This window comes from Mastigoproctus giganteus, chromosome 7 (assembly GCF_048544385.1).
Source record: "Mastigoproctus giganteus isolate SK-2022 chromosome 7, ASM4854438v1, whole genome shotgun sequence".
Classification (NCBI taxonomy): Eukaryota; Metazoa; Arthropoda; class Arachnida; order Uropygi; family Thelyphonidae; genus Mastigoproctus; species Mastigoproctus giganteus.
This window is the reverse complement of record NC_143581.1, coordinates 182,098,706-182,112,366: the sequence shown is the minus strand read 5'-3', so window position 1 is coordinate 182,112,366 and position 13,661 is coordinate 182,098,706. Positions and strand designations below refer to the sequence as shown.

Sequence of the window (13,661 nt, the reverse complement as noted above, 5' to 3'; positions counted from 1 at the left end):
GTGCAAATGTATCCCCAATTCACAAAGGGGGATCGAACGGTGACACGAGTAATTACAGACCAGTTAGTTTAACTTCTGTTCCGGGTAAAATAATGGAGTCGCTGGTTAAAGATACATTGCAGGATCATCTAGACAAGACTGCAGCAATAATTCAGACACAGCATGGGTTTGTTAAGGGAAAGTCTTGTCTGACAAATTTGATAGGATATTATGATGTGGTTACAAAGGAACTGGATGCAAAAAATAATTTTGATATCATATATTTGGATTTCAGGAAAGCTTTTAACACTGTTGCGCATGGAAGACTATTGTACAAATTGGAGCAGAATGGTATTAAGGGTAAGTTGCTACAATGGATAAAAGGAAGATTAAGTGGGAGAAGACAGAGGGTGGTAATCAATGGGTGCTGCTCTTCTTGGACTAATGTTATTAGTGGAGTCCCACAGGGTTCGGTGTTAGGTCCACTGTTGTTTTGTATATTTATCAATGATATTGATGAAGGTATATCAGGCTTAATGTCGAAGTTTGCAGATGATACAAAGGTTGGCAGGGTTGTTAATGACAGTAATGGCAGTCTGCTACTGCAACAGGATCTAGATAATTTGGGCAGATGGGCTAAGAAGTGGCAACTGAAGTTTAACCTTGACAAATGCAAAGTACTGCATATGGGTAGAAGTAAGTGTAGTACCACACAGTTGGTACGTTTCTCTGGGGTTACTTCTACCCATATGCAGTACTTTGCATTTGTCAAGGTTAAACTTCAGTTGCCACTTCTTAGCCCATCTGCCCAAATTATCTAGATATGAAGTTCTCAGATATGAAGTTCTCTGAGCAATGTAGACAGGCTGCCAGGGCAGGTCATGGGGTTTTGTCAATGATATATAGGAATTTTGCTAGCAGGGAAAAGGAGGTGATTATCCCTCTGTATAAGGCAATGGTCAGGACACGCCTTGAGTACTGCGTACAGGTCTGGAGGCCTCATTTTAGGAAGGATGTAGATTTACTTGAGCGTGTACAGAGAAGGGCAACAAGATTGGTGAGGGGAATGAAGGGATCCTCTTACCAAGAGAGGCTTAAGTTCTGCAAATTGCAGTGGCTGGAGACTAGGCACCTGCGCGGTGATCTGATTGGGGTATATAAAGCCTTGAATTGGTTGAGCACGCTGAATTCTGATGGGATCCTTCCGTTTGTTCAGATTACGAACCTAAGGGGGCATAAATTCAAATTAAGAAAAGACAGATGTAGAATAGATGTGCGGAAATTTGCCTTTAGCCAGCGGGTGGTTAATTGCTGGAACAAACTTCCATTTGTGTCGTTGTGGAAGTTGATAGTTTTAATAAATTTAAGGAGGAACTGGAGAGGCATTTGGAGGGAATGGTGTGATTTTTTTTTTTTTTTTTTTGGCTGATGCTGCATAAGCTCATACATTTGCTTTCTTGCATCACATGCCACTACTACTACTACTATTGACGACTTAAATTCCTTAAAAGTCACCACGCATGCTCATTCCTATGATTATAATGATTCAAAAAACATTATATATCTGAATTTCGAAAAGTAGGCAACTCAAAACGGATTTTTTATTTGTATTAAAATATGTCACACGATTACTCAGCCTGATCCCCGTAAAAAAAATAATAATAAATACATAATAATAATAAATAGGTACGTTTTATGAAATCAATATTTCATAAAACGTATGAAGCTTCAATGTATATAAAATATATGTGCTCGGGAGTGACATTTTCTCATAACTCGTTTTACCAGGCATTTTTAATGCAATATAAATAAAGTGACCAGATCCTTAGCATTCCAATGCGGGACAGTGGGGGGTTTTAATCCCCCAGAAATTTTTTTTTTAATTTTTTATATATAAAAAATATTCACATACAAAATACAAATTAAATACGTTGACATCTTTTTGAACTAAACTTATAAAATCAAATTTCTTTAAAAAATATAGCGTGTATATATATATATATATATATATTTTAATTAATTAATTAATATTTTTTTTCACAGAAAGGCTGAAATTCAGTATACGGTACCCCTCGTGTTACGCTACGTAACGAACAGAAGGTTGTGTGAAGGATGTGAACTGAGAAAAATAATTGTAATTATAAGGGGAAAAAACGCTTATTAGAGGGGTCATGTTTTTAATCGGTTTTTATTTTTGTTTAGTAAAAAAAGGTTGTTTTTCTGTGAAATAATAATAATACATACTTCTTTTAACAATAAAAACAAGAGAAATTAAATAGTATAATTAAATATCTTTTTTCCGCTGAATGAATTTTTCTTAATAATTCTTCATTATTTGCTTTTTCTTCGTAAAATTCTTCACAAGAATTATCAAAATTGCACTTTTCAACTTGTAGCATTGCTTTCAGCGTTTCTAGGGTCAGCTGTGTTTTTGTGACGTCCGCAGTTTATTTTCTATCGAAAAAACTCTTTCCCTTGTACCATTGGTTCCCGGCAAACATAATGCAAATGTTTGCATTATGTTTGCCATTAAGTATGGAGGCTACATGTCCAATCCGGGACAGTTTGCAATGCGAGACAAACGACTGAAATCCGGGACTGTCCCGCATAATCCGGGACGTCTGGTCACTTTAAATATAAACCCTCTGTTTAAACGCAGACTACGAGTTGGGTGTATCTGTTTAGATTTAGAATTTTAATTTAGTTTTGATTAAAGATCGTATAAATTTTTTAAATCTTAATCAAAATCAAAATTTTTAAATCTTAAATAAAATCAAATTTTTAAAATCTTAATTAAAATCAATTTTTTATCTTAATCTAGATTTAGATTTTAAATTACAAAATTTTAAATTATACATTATTTAAATATATTTCCTTGCATGATCCCTTTAAGATTTATAGAAACAAAAAAAAAAACTTCAGATTTTAAAAAAAGAGATAATTTCTTTTAATACTGAATATAAACGTTTAAGTCGAATAAATGTTATTAAATATTGCTCATATATACAAAATTGATATTTCTTTGGATTTTACTATTTAAAAAAAAAAAAATTCAACTGTTTATTAAATTAAGATAGTGATAACTTGTTCTTATTTTAGTACTTTGTAATATTATATTATTTTTGCTGTATTTTTTTTTTTTTTTTTTTTTTTCATTGTAAATCAGGTAGTAACTCTGTAATGTATTTCAAAGTAAATAAATAAATTTACAGTATATATCCATCATCCTTATTTTAGTTTGTAGTAGGAACCTTTTAAATAATTCAAATTTTATCGAATGGTTAGCGATTATATTCGTGTGCTACTTGTCCTCCTTCCCCCTCTATTATAATAAATAAAGTCGAAATGTTTTCTTCTACTGCTTTTTTTTTATTATTTTTTTATAGTTTCTTTTAAAAAACAAGTTGGGTTTTTTTTTTTTTTGTTTTTGTTTTTTTTTAACCTCTTTTCATACCCCCGGTAATCTACACTGTTATCAAATATTCTTTTGGTATATAAAGTTTGACATAAAGTAGCTTGAGCCCTACAAGCTCAAGCTAAACGTTCAAACTTGCTATTAACACTTTCGTACTTGGGAAGCATGATAATATCAGACAGGGCCTGATATTTTCGTGCTTCCATTTTTCACACTTGCTGTGAGGTTTATCAGCAGTCCTCAAAAACCTGCACCTTGGTTATTCCTTTAAAAACCACAGAGGCAGGATTAAATCCACAGGGATCTAATACTGCCATACTGAAGGTGTAACTGGCGCTGGTTGGACGCAGGGATGGAAAAAAATAATAAAATAAAATAAAAACAAAACTGATATATCGATCATATGATAATCGAAAACCATATATGTGTTTTTGATTATCATATGCCCATATTTAACATATATCGAAAATTTATTTATTATGCTGTTTAAGTTCTTGACATACCGAGGTTTTAAAATGTGTCATTTGTTAAGCCTACTCAGCACAACCTTTGACACTAAAATCCAAGAAACGATAACACATTCTTCTTCTTCGGGCAAACTTTCTACAAATCGCACTTCATTGAGAAAGCTGGGTTGGATCAGAAAGAAATAAAAGTAACAATTACTGAGTCATGTAACTAATCAAAGCATAGGCCTGACGTAGCCGAGTGGTCAGGGACGCGAGTGCGGTAGCACACACTCTTTGAGTGGACCGGGGTTCGAGCCCGTGGCTGCTAAATGCGATTAACAATTGGTATTGATTGATTTATTCCCAGGCCGCCGTAGCCTGGTGGTCAGGCGCGCGGGTGTATAAGTACACGTGCTTTGAGTGACCGGGATTCAAACCCGTGACTGCTGAATACGGTGCTGTTTCGTGTAATCTATCTATCTTGTGAACTCTTCTGACCGTTTGGTCGTCCCGGAGTATAAACAGAAAAATTATTTATTTATGTCCTTTTGAAGCATCATGTTGAACCATTTAACACCGGAGGCAGAAATACACGTGCCTAGAGTAACCGGAGTTTAAGCCCGTGACTGCTAAATACGGTGCTGTTCTTTGTATTCTCTCTACCTTGGGAACTCTGACCGTGTGGTCGTCCCGGAGTATAAACAAAAATTTACAATCTTCTCGTGTCAGAATTCACAGCATGAGTGCTGCTGATGACGTTCGTCCGATTTTATCGGTTTGGGTGTCCATCAGAAATACCAAAGAAATGCTTCAATTCACAATAATATAATTCATCCAATAACATTTAATTGCTTCAGGCCTACTTAAATTATTTTCTCTGAGCCCTACCCTATCCAAGTTTGGAAATACAGGTACCAGTGAATTTTCTTTTTCTCAACGCCGTGTTTACAAGATTTCAGAACGTTATTTCATTTTAGCGGAAGACAACGCCCGTTCGCTCAGCCAGCAGGCATAGATCGTCAAATACAGACCGTATCGCTCAATAACTTACTTAGCCAGGTAATCGTGAATGCTAAACCACCGATACAGGAGTGCTTCAGCACATTAAGAAGTTTGATATTTTATTTTATAAGTTTAGTTCAAAGAAGTCAATGTATTTAATTTGTATTTTGTATGCGAATATTTTTATTTATAAAAAAATTTTTTTAAATGTGTATATTGTTTCTAGGGGGTTGAAAAATCCCCCTCCCAGATGTCCCGCATTGGAATGCTAATGATCTGGTTACTTTATCGATATGATACGTAGAACATTTCCTACGAAGTGTTCTTACGTATCATATTGAGGTAAATTTCTCTTATCTTTCTACAAATATTTGAATTTTGTAATTCTGAAAAATAATTATTTTTTTGAATTGTAAGAACCCGCCACCTTAAACCGGATTTTCCCAGGGATTTGTAAGGAGTAAAACACCATACACTACTACTATATATATATCATGGCATCCCTAAAAAGTGATTGTCCTTTACCCAAACGAAATTTTTCCTAATATCGCAACTCTTAAAAACAAACAAATATAGCGTGTGTATGTATATATCCAATATTTTAAATTAAATAAAATAAAACATAAGCCAGTAGTATGGCAAAAACTGTAGAGCAAAAATTAACATAAAACTAACCCAAATAAACAAACGAACGAAAAAAAGAATAGACATAATAGTAGCCCGATAACCCTTGTATAATTTCGAATTTTAAATCCGATTAATAAAAACTATACAAATTTTAGGATAATGCCAATTATATAATAATTTAGCGGTACCCCCCCGAGAGGTACCAGTTCGGAAAGACGTGAAATATCACCAAAAGAGGGTTAAAGGAACTACCAAACGATAACAAAATCAAAATAAATTAAAATACAGTAAATATAGACTTGTGGACATGTGTTTTTGTAATGGGCGGCACCTAGAACGTCAGTTTATCTCCGCCTCGTATCTCTGTGAAGAACAGTACCACTGTAGAAGGGCCAGAAATAAGTAGTGTATGTTTGTGTGTATTATGTGTGTGTTCTGTTGTTGTGTCTGACCGCTTGGCTACCCAGAATCATCAGTCACCTGGACAGATGATTCTGGGTACTCGTCCACACCACGGGAAGGTGGGCCAGTCTCAATGGAGCTCGCACTGTCTCAATTCGAGACTCTGACCCACCTGACGTTGGCAAAAGATGGGCCAGATTCCTCTGGGGGCCCACTCCAGAGAGAAAAAAAAAAAAAAAAAAAAGAATTTCCCCGTGGTGTTAATAATAATAATAAATAATAGTAAATATAGACTGCAAAGTCTGCAAAGTAATTTTGTATGTTACTGGCGGTATCCAGGGTTTCCCCTATGTCCGCCGTGTGTTAAGCGTTATCGTTGCCAGCAGTATTTTGAAATTCCTCTAAAGTAAAAAAAAAAAAAAAAAAAATTTTTAAATCTTAAAATTTTGAATTTTGGAAAAAAAAAAAAAAAAAAATTTTTTAATTCTAAAATTCTTTTGAATTTTGAAAAAAAAGGGTAATTTAAATTTAAGTGTAGGCTAGTTTTAAATTAATTTAATTTAGTGCTACTTAATTGTGTAGTTTAGTGTGAGTTATATGTTGTTTATGTTGTTGTGGCTGGCGTCTGGCGTTTAGCAGCGGGGGGCCGAGGGCAAATGTGTCCCAACCCCCCCGCTCCCATCCCTAGCCACGTGGAGGCAGCCAGATCCTACTATTCCTTTTCCTCTCCCCAGCCCAGAGTCCCCCTCCCCCCGTCTCGCAGGGCTCAATCCTGTCCAAGAACAGGGGGCGTGGGTGCAGTCCACGCAATCCCACCCCAGCGGGGCCCAACCCACCAGGGCGGGCGTGCGGGGAGCAATGTACAATTAACATGTAACCAGGCACTATCAAGGATCGTGCGTCTGGTCGCACAGCAAGGGGCCAGGTGAATGCACAGACATCCAACCAGTCCCCGCCATACTGTTCTATCAGGGGAATTGTGTATTCCGTATCAATCATACTATATATTTTACAATCTCCTTAATGCTGCTATTTCAATATTAAATTCAATACTATTAATTATTAAATACTATTTCAATGTTACAAAATTAATTCTTCATGCTATTATTAGCATGCTACAGTCTCAATCATGCGGTATACTCTCTATATTTTCTAAGTATAGACTTTATACACACTTTGCCCGCACATGTGGAGCAGCAGTTTCCAGTCTGGCTGCTCGGCTATGAGCTTACATGTAACTGCCCATGTCTCTGGGAGTTGTTCAATCTGTGGTACGTTTAAACATTTTGGTCTTATAATTATCAATACAATTTTACACTCCTTAGTCCTGGGGTGCAGGACTATTTATCTGTTGGCTTTGTACAAGTAGCCATGTTATACATTTTCCTAAGTAGCCTGCTTGTATCAGGAATTTAGTATTGGCTTACACAGTCGGGTTCCTTACTTCCCTCTTTTTTTTCCCCTCCTTCCCTTCTTTTTTTTTTTCTTTTTTTCTTTTAGTTACATTTCATTTTAGTCTTATGATAATCTATACATATATGTATACACATTGACCCTATAAATACAGGTATTATTTACCCATTATTATTGTTCAGGTAAGATCCTTTTAGTTTTATGGTGGTTAACACATATAGTATACATTAGCCCTATGCGTGCAGGTACATTTAACCGTTATCATGATTTGGCCTCTTTCATGTTTCAGGTAACCTTGTAATACCTTAGATCCTACTATTCCTTTTCCTCTCCCCAGCCCAGAGTCCCCCTCCCCCCCGTCTCGCAGGGCTCATCCTGTCCGAGAACAGGGGGCGTGGGTGCAGTCCACGCAATCCCACCCCAGCGGGGCCCAACCCACCAGGGCGGGCGTGCGGGGAGCAATGTACAATTAACATGTAACCAGGCACTATCAAGGATCGTGCGTCTGGTCGCACAGCAAGGGGCCAGGTGAATGCACAGACATCCAACCAGTCCCCGCCATACTGTTCTAACAGGGGAATTGTGTATTCCGTATCAATCATACTATATATTTTACAATCTCCTTAATGCTGCTATTTCAATATTAAATTCAATACTATTAATTATTAAATACTATTTCAATGTTACAGAATTAATTCTTCATGCTATTATTAGCATGCTACAGTCTCAATCATGCGGTATACTCTCTATATTTTCTAAGTATAGACTTTATACACACTTTGCCCGCACATGTGGGGCAGCAGTTTCCAGTCTGGCTGCTCGGTTATGAGCTTACATGTAACTGCCCATGTCTCTGGGAGTTGTTCAATCTGAGGTACGTTTAAACATTTTGGTCTTATAATTATCAATACAATTTTACACTCCTTAGTCCTGGGGTGCAGGACTATTTATCTGTTGGCTTTGTACAAGTAGCCATGTTATACATTTTCCTAAGTAGCCTGCTTGTATCAGGAATTTAGTATTGGCTTACACAGTGGGGTTCCCTACTTCCCTCTTTTTTAGTTACATTACATTTTAGTCTTATGATAATCTATACATATGTGTATACACATTGACCCTATAAATACAGGTATTATTTACCCATTATTATTGTTCAGGTAAGATCCTTTTAGTTTTATGGTGGTTAACACATATAGTATACATTAGCCCTATGCGTGCAGGTATTATTTAACCATTATCATGTTTTGGCCTGTATCATGATTCAGGTAACCTTGTAATACCTTTACTCCCAGATAGCTTGCTTGTTATATAGGTATTTGTACAATGTGATTCCTTCCTTCCTCTCATTCCAGGCTGTTTGAACACTGGGATGAGAACCACTAGTTAAATTAACAATTTGAGGCTACCCCTGCTCTTCATCGATCATTGTAAGCAGTTAGGTAAATATAGACTGACCATTATGCCCCATATCGACAGAGGACCACGAGGCCAATAATGGTCATGGAATCGCTACATTTCAATCGCTATACAAATCGTCGCCATGGTGAAAAGATCGAAGTACCAATTCACCCTCCCTCCTCCGATCGATCCACCAGTGCAGAGGATTTGCACGGCGGTGGTCCTTATGCAGCGAAAAATAAACTATAGAACAGACTGCACTCTAGAGCAGAGTGGTACTACTGGCTTATGTTTTATTTTATTTAATTTTAAATATTGGATGTATTTCAGCTTCATATGGAGGAATTGCATGTCGCTGCCTCTAATGAACGCCTAATTATTTATTCACTTTATTATAATTTAATTTATGTTAATATTTAATATAAATCAATGATAGTATATGTATATGTATATATATATATATATATGTATATATGCATATATATATATATATATATACGTATATATATATATATATATTTTTTTTTTTTTTTCACAGAAAGGCTGAAATTCAGTATATCGTACCCCTCGTGTTACGCTACGAATGTTACATAGCAGTTGCGTGAAGGATGTAAACTGAGAAAAATAATTGTAATTAGAAGGGGGAAAAAATGGACCATATTTTTAATCGATTTTCATTTTTGTTTAATGAAAAAAGGGTAGGTTTTTTTCTGTAAAATAATAATAATATATACTGCTTTTAACAATAAAAAAGAGAAATTAAATAATATACTTAAATATATTTTTCCGCTGAGTGAATTTTTCTTAATAATCCTTCATTATTTGCTTTTTCTTCGTAAAATTCTTCACAAGAATTAGCAAAATTGCATTTAACTTGTAGTATTGCTTTCAGCGTTTTTACGGTCAGCTGTGTTTTTTTTTTTTTTTTTTTTTTTGACGTCCACAGCTTATTTACTATAAAAAAAAACTCTTTCCGTTGTACCGTTGGTTCCCGGAAAACATAATGCAAATCATTGCCATTATGTTTTCCGGCATTATGTGCCCAGATCGGTTACATGTCCAATCCGGGACAGTTTGCGATACAGACTCATTCAACTAGAAATCCGGGACGTCTGGTCACTTTACATATATAGAGTCAGATTTCTCTTCTTCGTCTACAAATATTGATATCAACGTAGAACGTATTCATAAAATTCAAATATAAAATTGCAATGAAAGTCGGCCTATAAAGATATTATTATTATAAGGAGCATATGTAATTTACTGTCAGGTACGGTGTGGGGAGATTCTAAAGAGTGAAATATGTTTAAAAATTTTGGTGCAATAATATAATTTTTGAATACTGTACTTCTATTTTATGAATACGTGTACTCTTTTCTTGTTTTCGTTTAAACGTTGTTGCTATTTTGGCACGAGCTATCATGTTTTTTCGTTCTTCAAAGTTATTGGATACATGTTTTTGTAACTTGAGCATAGGTAGGCATGAAAAAAGCTTTTGTAACTTAACTTTACTTGCCTTTCTGTTTCCACTTTTCCAAGTCAGTAGCCAACATTTAGTTATAACCGGTGGCGTGCTTATTGTGGGCGAACTGTTCACTCCGGAAAGCCTCCCGTGGTTACGTAACGTCGCAGCTTGCTGGCGTCTTGCACAAAATTAGTATTCATAAAAACAAAATTTTTAAAATTGTTTTCTGCGCAAACACATTTAAATAACTTAAGTTAAAATGACATTTTGATGATGAGGGTATTGATAATGATATTTCAGAAAATACTGATATTTTATTAGAAATGTAGAAAAACGCCAATATATATCTGTATAAACAATGATTATTTTGTTAATAAATCATCTACATACTATAAAGTTTATATCACTACGCACCATCAGGCATCTCTCATATTGTGAAGTTATTCTTCATAACTGGGTTGTCACTATTGCAACACCAGGGTACTTGCCCCCACAGTGTGATAGTAAAGACTGAAAAAGGGATTTAGGGCTGAGAGCCTCAGATTACGGGAAATTTACTAGAAGAACAAGTTAGTGCCAACCATAATTTTAGTTCGTAGTAAATCACCGAAGTAGATGAAACGGCATCAAAATGATGCTTGGCACTAGCTTGTTCGTCTAGTAAATTTCCCGTAGTCTGAGGCTTTTAGCCCTAAACCCCTCTTTTAGTCTTTACTCTCGCACACTGTCTGGCATCTCCCATATTGTGAAGTTATACTGTACTTCATAACTGGATTGTCACTCATTGTATCGCCGGGGTAGTAGCTTGATGTTGTCGAGGATAGGTAACAACAGTCTTCCCTACTGTGGAGGCATTGCCTATTCGAAGGATTTACGAGTGAACTAGTTGAATGAGTGTGAGTTTGAGGAGTAACTCTCCTTTTCCTTTGTCCACGGCATTTTTTATTCTTCTCCTATTATCCTCTACCGTTTTGCTTTCCAAGGTCTAATAGGGACAGAGATGTGGATAACAGAGTTTTTATCCCATACCCATTTATAAACGGTGCTGTCTGGGTAGTGGTATCCGCCAAGAATAAGTAATAGTAGTATTCTCTACTGGCGAAGCGTTGGCAACTCGTTGTGAATGAGATGTAACAAAAACGATGCCATTTCACCTACTTCGATGATTTACTATGAACTAAAATGATGCTTGGCACTAAATTATGCATTCAAAGCTTTAATACATTTTAAAATAAATTAAATAATTATTCTGTTAAACACATAAGAAAGTCTCTTATATTACAAAGAAAAAAATTAAGTTGATAAAAATATTACTGAAATCTACGGTATCAATCATTTTTCATACAGTTTTTGCAAACTTTATTTGCACACGCGAACTTTCCTGTTCACTATTATCACTTGCTAGTTTTATGGCTTAATATATGATTTTAATAATTGTGAAACTAAAACAGTTAATTTAAATGTTATTTTGGTGTTATTGCTATTTATTCTAATGTTAACAGTTGTTTCATCTTTTCAGGTTGTCAAAGAGGATGGTATCTTCTGAATAATCACTGTGTCAGTTCTTGTGCAGAGGGGTATTTCTCAAATTCTCAGTTTTCAGAAGAGCTGTCATTAATTATCTCCAGTTGCTTCAAGTGCCACTACAGTTGTCATTCGTGCAATGGGACGAACGATTACCAGTGTTTTTCTTGCTACGAAGACGCCGTACTGATTGACAATTATTGCCGTCCCGAAGTTCTTGTGTCAGAATTAAAAGCTTATTCTGACTGGTATGTGGAGATTGCTGTTGCATTCATTTTGCTATGCCTTGTGGTCGCTGCACTTAGCATATACATTCTATCTTTATGGTATCCAACAATATGGGCATGTTGCACTAAATCAGCAAAGTACAGTAGTCTACCAACTAGTAAATCTGAAGAGCCTTTGTTTTTGCCAGCTGAACCTTAATAGTTAACTCATTCTGTTGAATATTCTCTTACAAAAAGAACAACAAAAATTTCTTTATCTCTGTCTTAAAAGAATTATTCAGAAAAACATAAATAGGCGGTTATAAGCAAAGCAAAGTGTGGTAATTTTAGCTGCTTAGTTTAGTAAAAAATTAAAAACGTGAGAAAATATTTTTATTTATTATTTTCTCAGTGAAGTGTATAATTAAAATAGCGTATAGATTATTTGATTCCAATTAGGTACAATAGTAATTAGGTTATTTCGGAATAAAATCATCTGAATAGACTTTGTGTGTTTATATTTTCATTTATCGTTCTGTTGTAGTATTAATAAAATATTCAGGTACATATTAAGATTTACGAAAAAAAAAAAAAAAAACTAATACAGGATGTTCACAACTTAAGTAACGCTATTCGGATGCCTCTCCACGCGAAACTAACAGTCTAATTGCATTCATGCGTGTAATATTACATGTTCAGCAACGTTTCTCTTGCTTATGGTTGTCCCTGAGTATAAACACCCCCTTTTTTTTTTTTTCAAAAATAATAAAGAGATGTGGTCCGCAGTCTAATTGAGGATGCAAAGTTACTCATACGCAACGCTACAGAAGAATGAGGTTTTATTTATTTTTTCTCTCTCTCTCTCTCTCTCTCTCTCTCTCTCTCTCTCTCTCTCTCTCAGGTGAGGTAGGTGGTTTGCAAAGCATAAAACAACCTGGGAAAAGTGTAAAGTGTGTTAGCCTCTGATGGCACCAGGGGTTCCTCCATCTCCGCATTGTGCATCTGTTTATGCATCACAGTACTCTGTGGAGGCCAGAGATTTAAAAGTGTATGGGGAGTGGAATATCGTGTAGTGTTATGTTCTGTTGTTCTTCTGACCATTTAGTCGTTGGGCCCCTAGTGGGACCCACCGTTGTCCACACTTTGCCACGAGGAAGCAAGTCAGACACCCAGTAGATTTTTAAGTACTCTGGCAGGATTTCAGTGGCAAAGACCTATAGGGGAAAAAAAAAGAGGGAGGGGAGTGTTGCAGTGAATTTACAGCCGAATTGGGGTATAGGTAAGGTGACCAGACGTCCTGGATTTTAGTCGTTTGCCCCGCATCGCAAACTGTCCCGGAAAAAAATCCCGAATTGGACATGTAGCCAACCGGGACATAATGCAAATCATTTGTATTGTTTTCCTGGAACCAATGGTACAACGGAAAGAGTTTTTTCGATAGTAAATAAGTTGCGGACGTCAACAAAAAAACAACTGACCGTAGGAAACGCTTAAAGCAATACTACAAGTTAAAAGTGCAATTTTGATAATTCTTGTGAAGAATTTTACGAAGAAAAAGCAAATAATGAAGAATTATTAAGAAAAATTCATTCAGCGGAAAAATATATTTAATTTCTCTTGTTTTTATTGTTAAAAGCAGTATGTATTAATATTATTATTATTTCACAGAAAAAAACCTAACGTTTTTTTACTAAACAAAAATGAAAATCGATTATTAAAAACATGACCTCTCTAATAAGTGGTTTTTTCCCTTCTAATTACAATTATTTTTCTCAGTTCAC

At 35.5% G+C, this 13,661-nt stretch overlaps 1 protein-coding gene across 1 annotated transcript in view; it reads left to right on the top strand.

The window, feature by feature from the left end:
* Window positions 1-12,201, top strand: part of LOC150083376 (proprotein convertase subtilisin/kexin type 4-like) — a 372,395-nt gene extending 360,194 nt beyond the window's left edge. Inside the window, exon 16 of the mRNA XM_090378003.1 lies at window positions 11,670-12,201. Coding sequence (XP_090234129.1) covers window positions 11,670-12,100 — 431 coding nt within the window. The 3' untranslated portion in view covers window positions 12,101-12,201. The remainder of the gene's footprint in view (window positions 1-11,669) is intronic.
* The last annotated feature ends 1,460 nt before the right edge of the window (window positions 12,202-13,661 follow it).